Genomic DNA, 7,815 nt, shown 5'->3' on the forward strand with positions numbered 1-7,815 from the left:
TAAACCCTTGTATATTTGGCCATGCAAAAGCATGGTCATAGGACATAATGTCCTGCCAGATCAGCAGTGGTCAACGTGATTTCAGGTGACGCATCGGATACCTTCTGGAACAATGCTTTAGTTGGTAAAACATCTGTCATTTCAGATCAGATTAAACTTAATGATACTGGTTATTAATATATATTGTAGTCTTGTTAAGGATTAATTGAAATATTTTGTAAAAACTCTGTTTTTCTAAAAGGTACATCTAAATTTAATCAAAACAGATTACAGTGGTCCCTCTCGATTATTCGTAGGAGTTACGTTTTAAAAATAGCCCACAATAGGCGGAATCCACAAAGTAGTTTGCTTCATTTTATACAATTATTACATTTGTTTTAAGGCTGTAAAACCCCTCTCTACACTCTTTATACACTTTTGTCAGACAGGCATTAACATTTTAACACTTTTCTCTCGTGTTTGAACACACGCCACTTCAACCTTCCTTTAGCATGTCCAGAAGTCCAATGTTTGTGCAATGGTTAGCATCTTCATCTGCCTTTTGGGTGCTACCGTGGGTCTCTTTGACAATGCAGAATGTTTCGTCGACATTTAATTCACTAGTAAAATCAACATTATATAGGCTACAGTAGTTATACTGACACTGTAAACATTTATTATCAGGCACAACTCGGTGTTCGCTATGAAAGAAAAAACATTTTAAATGCTTGTCGCAATCATAACTCTAAAATGTGAAATGATTATTCACTCTGTGCCACAAACTGAATATTATTTACAACTTTATTACCTGTTACTCACAGCATATGCAGGTTCTGTTCACTAAAGTAGATGCGCGCGTCTATCATTAGGTAGAGCGCCCGCCCTCTCTGTGATAACAGCTCACAGTCAGCAGCTTATGTCTCGTGTTGTTTTCCGGACGCAAATACAGCATTATATGAAAACTAAAATGACATTTTTAGGTGAATTATACCTTATAAATACAGTATGTGACTCTTTCAACATCATTTGGAGGTGTCCATGTCGCTGAGCAATGTGAAACAATGAAAAGACTTGTGCAGCCGCCTTTGCTTCTCTCCTGAACTTGAAAATATGTTTGGCAGAATTGTAGAAATGCAGGATTAAGATCGTCTGGGGGCTCGAATCGAGATCGCAATCCTTTTTCGATTAATTGTGCAGCTCTAGTTTACAGCTAATCAGAACGCAGAACACAAAGCGCTGTAACAAAGCATGTCAAATTGCACAAAAAAATCTGCAAAACTACAAGACCGCAAAAGGTAAACCATGTTTTGGGCGAGAAACCACCGTGCAATGCTCTTCTTGAGTTAAACAATAAATCAATGCAGGTTAATCATTGATAAATTACTTTCCACTTGGAAAAATAACATTCCACTTGGTGGCAATATGCACAGTTGTTATCTACTGTGCAGAAGTTAAAGAAGAGCACAGAAAAGCATTGCAAAAGACCAAAATGGACAGTAAATGTAAGTGCAGCTTGTTTTAAGCTTTTCATTTATTGGTTCTATCCTGATAGGAACTGTCACGTTAACAACATTTTGAAAAGAGCATAAAAACACAATTTTACTGTGCAATGCAGCCACACTTAACAGCAGTAGTGTATACTTTGAGAGCTATACTGACGAGGCAGAAAGTGAAGTATATTGTTTTTTTTAATGAAACTTTATAACTAGCCTGCTTAATAAATCAACAAGTAATGCTGGAATCCACTGTAATGAAAAAAATTCACAATTCACTCAGGAACCTTTGCAGAAGAACACAGTCTAAGTCTGTTAGTGTAGGCCGGTTTGATAAATGATAGGAAAGAATGTCTATTCTTATTTGCTATTACGCATCTGTTTAAGCTTACAAACCTATTTTATTTATGACAGGTGGCTCAGATGGTTCACGTCTTTATGATTGTGTTTGGCGGTACAACTCCAGTGTGAACGAGTGGACAGAGGTCTCCCCTATGCTGAAAGCCAGAGAGTACCACAGCTCCTGTGTCCTGAAGGGTCAGCTGTATGTGGTGGGGTCTGACAGCACAGAACGTTACGATCATACTATTGACTGCTGGGAAACTCTCCCGCCCATGCCCCATCCCATGGATAACTGTTCTACTACAGCATGTAGGGGACGCCTCTACGCCATTGGATCTTTAACAGGAGAGGACACGATGGCAATTCAGTGTTACGATGCTGAAAGCAACCGCTGGTCACTTCTCAACAGTGGAGAACTGCCTCCATGGTCATTTGCCCCTAAATCCGTGACCCTTAATGGCTTGATCTACTTTGTTAGGTAAGGTAATTACTATTTTCGGCACAGTTTTAAAATGTCATGGAAGAAGGATGTTTCTCATGATTATTGTTGTTTCAGAGATGATTCGGCAGAAGTTGATGTCTACAACCCACAGAAAAACGAATGGGACAAGATTAGTCCCATGACACAAGTATGTACATTTTTATGTTGTTTCACTCAAAGGTTTGAAATGTCTTTTGTTATCGTTTGTGTTAGCTTTTACTTATTCAGCTTCCTTTAAGGCCATACTTTTGCGACAAGTGCAGGCAGTAGATTCGGCAAAGCTTTCGCACAGTAGCATATTCTTTCCCAACCTTAAGGCTGATTAATAGTTTGGTGTTGAGTGATCGGCGTGACCCACTGCGCCTTTCTTGCGCGTAATCATGCATTTATACTTTTGTGCGCTGTTTGTGTTGCTGCAATAACCAAAACGCTAGCTGGCAGTAGGTTTTTGTTCCTCTATGTCAAGTTTCTTCCAGGTTCTTTTATTTTTTCTAAATGCTAAAAGTAGCTAAAACTTGTTTATTCAGAAGCAGGAACCGGCAGAGGTGCAACAAAATTAATCATAAGGTAAACACAAAACAAATCTTTCCATCTTGAGCTCCTTCACGGGACTTAACACTTGTAAACAAATGCTCCATTGTGCTGGCAGCTTTCAGCACTGCCTACACTTATCAGCGCTATCAAGCCGACCAATCACAGAGCTTGAGATATGCGTCATTGCGACGTGTAGTTACATTTTTTGAGAGGTGCGTATCAGCCACGGCGAGGGCTATGCGACCGCACGAAGGCTGCGCTGGACCATATGTGTGCTCTTGAGGCAGAAGTATAAATCAGCATTTATGCGCACCTTATTATAAGTTTAACTATACGTCATGACGGTGCAGAGTGCAAGATCTGTGATTGGTCATATAGCTGGCTGAGATGATTGTTGGGGAGTGGAGCGAGGCCAGTGGTGCAAGTGTTCAAAAAGTCCAGTGGAGATAAATACTTTTGTTTTGTGTTTATTTTATGAGGAAAGTAGTTGAACATTTACCGGTTCCCTAGAAATACAATTGCCTACATTTTTTTAAAGTGTTATTGCAAAGCAACACAGACAGTAAACATTAAGTACATATGCTTTGGCTTGCCGAAGTACAATGATTGTGAGGTACAATGATCACTCAACTCAGAAGACCTAATTGGCCTTTACTGTGTAAAGTTGTATGAGCATGAAAAGATTTCCAAGTAAAAAGGCATTAAGTCCACTCCAAAAGCAGATAAAATCACAGGTATAACCACAATATTAACTTTTGATCTGTGCACTTTGTAGAAAATCTTGAGTGTATTTGACAGTTAATGCAAAAGAGAACTAAATTTAATACTTCCGCCATCTGAAGCCTGCTTTCAGTCATGTATATGCACTCAGAACTGCAAATAGGGTATCTGGAGTCTGACCTGGATTGCATGCAAATGTTGTGTTTGTTTGTTGTCAGAATAACTGAGGCAAATGCTGGAAAGCAGGTGCTAAAAAGCAGCTAATTTGCATTTAAAGACTCCATAAATTAGACACACCATGTTAGTTTGAAACTTAAATTTGTTTGACAGAGTTTATTATTCTTTATTCTTATGAGAGACCTTATTCTTCAATGCTAAAGAGTGCTCGATTTTCCGATTGTTTTAGAACTTTTAAATCAGTTGCCTATGGGAGAAATGAGTGGGAGTAATAAAGGCAGAAAATGGCAAACAATTAGCTCTACAAACAAGTGTGTTTCTGTCTATACATAAAAAGTAGAATTGTGTAAAAAGAAAATAGAAAAAATGAAGGAAGGAAGTCTCAAGCCAAAAAAGACTTCAATGGCAGTGTCTGCTAGTACATGAAGAAAAAAGTCAACAACATCTTGTAAAAAAGCAAAATAAGGCCTCTTTCAGTGTTTCCACAATACAAAACATTTAAAAACTTTATTATATCGTGAAGTAGCCTCAAAGTTAATGAGTCAGCATAGAGCACTACAGTGTTTACAGTGATCTGTCTAATGTAAAGGTGTAATATAGCCTATTTTATTTCAGAGGGAAATAAAAATCTTACATTCACACCCCACAGGTTCATGTTGGAGGAAGCGTGTCAGCTCTGGGTGGTCGGCTCTATGTGTCCGGTGGTTATGACAACACCTTCGAGCTGTCTGATGTGGTTGAGGTCTACGACCCCTCTTCTCGATCATGGAGCCCGGCTGGCCGGCTCCCCCAGCCCACATTCTGGCACGGAAGTGTGAGCATATTCCGACAGTTCATGCCTCTTGTTCAGAGCACATTTGAACCCATCGACATACCCGAGGCCAACGCCATTCACCTCCACAGACACCACCGCAACCAGGCGCTTCACAACCACAACAACAACGTCAATCAGAACCACAACCAAGAAGTCAATCAAGTGCACTGAGAACTTTTCAGAACAACGAGACTGAAGGTCATTCAACGTGACGTTGCACTTTATCACATTCACCTCAACTGGGCAGCAAAGGGAGCTGGTAAATGGACAATCAGTGTTTGCATTATTTCTCCCAGTAACCCAGAGTTACTACAGCTTTAATTGTTGCATGCATTTCTAATGCTGGCTGTGTTTATTTTGAACAGGCACTTGAAATAGTGCCTATGATATCATGTTTGGCAGACTTAATGCAATTTACATGTATGGATTGCATGAAGCTCATTTTTAAAACTTTATCTTTTAGTAAATTAAAGGGGTATGTTCACACAATATGTAAAAATTCACTTCATTTAAGATGTAGGTGACTCAGATTTTCAGCGAAAGTTTTTTAGCCGAAGCCATGGCTATACATTGAGGTCTTATGAAGCAAAACAACAGGAAACTGAATGTTATTTGCAACATTAATATCTTTAATGCACAGTAAAAGTGCCAGTACATCTTTTTACTTCATAAGACCTCACTGTTTAATCAAGATCAACCTATATTAATTTTGTTTTGCCTATATTATGATTATATGACTTATATGATTATATGAAAGAATCAAAAAGGACCGCGCAGTTTTCAGCAACAATCTTTCTTAATGTTCCACTGAAGGGAAATGTCACCTACAATTAGATATCCTGAAGGATGATATAATATAATATAATATAATATAATATAATATAATATAATATAATATAATATAATATAATATAATATAATATAATATAATATAATAGTAAAACCCCAAGCATTCCAAAAGTTGAAACTTTGGATCACTTAGATTTAGGCATGGGCCGGTATAAGATTCTGACGGTATGATATTCTTGAATAAAAATGTCATGGTATTTTGATTACTTCTCTAAAATAAGTTAATTTTTAATGTCTGGGTAAAAAACCACAACTTTTTTCTCCCTATTGAACATAATATATATTTTATTTAAAAAAAAAAACATTTTAAATATTTTTATCAGTTACTATTGATGTAGAAGTTCCTTTTCTGCTGGAGATACTGTTGCCCTAAAAACTAAACAAAATAGTTGTGAAAAACATGTAAAGAAAAAATAAAAATAAAATAAGAATACCTTAGAATGGTATAACAGAAAACTTTTCCAAACCGCTGTAAACCTTGAAACCGGTTATCGTCCCATGCCTACTTAGATTGCTCAAATTCTGCAATATGGAAAACAAATGGTGTTTTATGTATGCAGAGCGTGAAATTAAATATTTTTAGCAATCCAAGCCTTTACATAAAACAACTGAATTTTGTTTGGCATAAAGATAAAAATTGTGCCCTAGTGTAACTTATTTCTTTATCTATCTTTCTAGAAATGCATATGTCAGACAATCTAGTGTGCATGCTGTGGTCACATTGAATGTGAATCTGTATCAGACTTGCTTTTAAACTCGTTTTAATATAAAATGAAGTTTCTAGTTATCTAAACGTTGTTTATTTAGTTTATGAGAAACTGCTTGTTTAATTAAGCTGATCATGAAGGATACATGAGGAGCAGATGACAAAATTGATTTCTTTTTGTCATTGTATTAGGATGCTATATTAATAACTGGAACTAGTAATTCAGTATCTCACTATTCTTTAGTAAATATGTGTGTTTGACAATACCAGTGCTTTTTAAAATTATTATTTACATGCTTATGCGGCACTTTTATTTTATTTTTCTTACGTTTGGTTTGTTTTGTGGCCAAAATCGATTGTACAAGATGATGTACACGAAGTGATGACTTGTGTTTTTATGTGTGGTCAACCAATAAATGACGGCCAGCACTGTTACTTTTGCTATTCTCATGTGTAATATCTTGTTATTGTGCATTTTATTTTATTTTTTTCTTGGAAAAGAAAGCATGTTTTTTCATTTTTGTTTTATTTTCAGTATTGCACTTTTAATAGTTTCAATATATTAATTGAATTTAGCACAGGGCGAGGCAGTGGCGCAGTAGGTAGTGCTGTCGCCTCACAGCAAGAAGGTCGCTGGGTCACTGGTTCGAACCTCGGCTCAGTTGGCGTTCCTGTGTGGAGTTTGCATGTTCTCCCTGCCTTCGCGTGGGTTTCCTCCGGGTGCTCCGGTTTCCCCCACAGTCCAAAAACATGCGTTACAGGTGAATTGGGTAGGCTAAATTGTCCGTAGTGTGTGTGTGGATGTTTCCCAGAGATGGGTTGCGGCTGGAAGGGCATCCGCTGCGTAAAGACTTGCTGGATAAGTTGGCGGTTCATTCCGCTGTGGCGACCCCAGAATAATAAAGGGACTAAGCCAACAAGAAAATGGAAGGAATATAGCACAAATATATATATATATATATATATATATATATATATATATATATAAATATATATATATATATATATATATATATAGTTAATGTCATAATTATTAGTGCCCGTTTATTTTGTTCACCAATTTGTTTACCTGACAGATTTTTTTTTACACATTTTTTTCATTTCATTGACAATTTCATTTCGAATAACTGATATATTTTGTCTTTGCCATGATGACAGTAAATAATATTTTACCAGATATTTTTTCAAGACACTTCTATACAACTTAAAATGATATTTAAAGGCTTGCCTAGGTTAATTAGGTTAACTAGGCAGGATAGGGGAATTAGGCAAGTTATTGTATAATGATGGTTTGTTCTGTAGACTATCGAAAAAATATATAGCTTAAAGGGGCTAGTAATTCTGTCCTTAAAATAGTGTTTAAAAATTGAAAACTACTTTTATTTTTGGCAAAATAAAACAAATGAGACTTTCTCCAGAAGAAAAAATATTATCAGACATACTGTGAAAATTTCCTTGCTCTGTTAAACATCATTTGGGAAATATTTTAAAAAGAAAAAAATATTCAAAGGGGGCTAATATTTCTGACTTCAACTGTATATTAAAAAATCTTTATTGTGTTCTTTCTAATTGAAATGTAATTTGAAGGTGAATTTTATTTTTTCTTGAATCTTGATTTTTTTTTCTCTTTAGTGCATTTTATTTATGTAGTTTAAAAATTAAAGCTTTAAACCATAAAACTATTAGAATAGACATACAAATGAAAAAATCCAACTCCATC

At 36.1% G+C, this 7,815-nt stretch overlaps 1 protein-coding gene across 4 annotated transcripts in view; it reads left to right on the forward strand.

Annotated features, from left to right (window-relative positions):
• The window catches only part of klhl21 (kelch-like family member 21), a 14,063-nt gene extending 7,525 nt beyond the window's left edge, over nt 1-6,538 (forward strand). For 3 of the 4 annotated variants that reach the window (XM_087305444.1, XM_087305446.1, XM_087305445.1), the window contains 3 exons: nt 1,887-2,292; nt 2,371-2,443; nt 4,376-5,082. In XM_087305444.1, coding sequence (XP_087161570.1) covers nt 1,887-2,292; nt 2,371-2,443; nt 4,376-4,711 — 815 coding nt within the window. In that variant the 3' untranslated portion in view covers nt 4,712-5,082. 4 annotated transcript variants of the gene reach the window in all.
• The last annotated feature ends 1,277 nt before the right edge of the window (nt 6,539-7,815 follow it).

The sequence above is a fragment of the Danio rerio genome, chromosome 23 (assembly GCF_052040795.2).
Source record: "Danio rerio strain M-AB ecotype USA chromosome 23, GRCz13ab, whole genome shotgun sequence".
In the NCBI taxonomy this organism is placed as follows: Eukaryota; Metazoa; Chordata; class Actinopteri; order Cypriniformes; family Danionidae; genus Danio; species Danio rerio.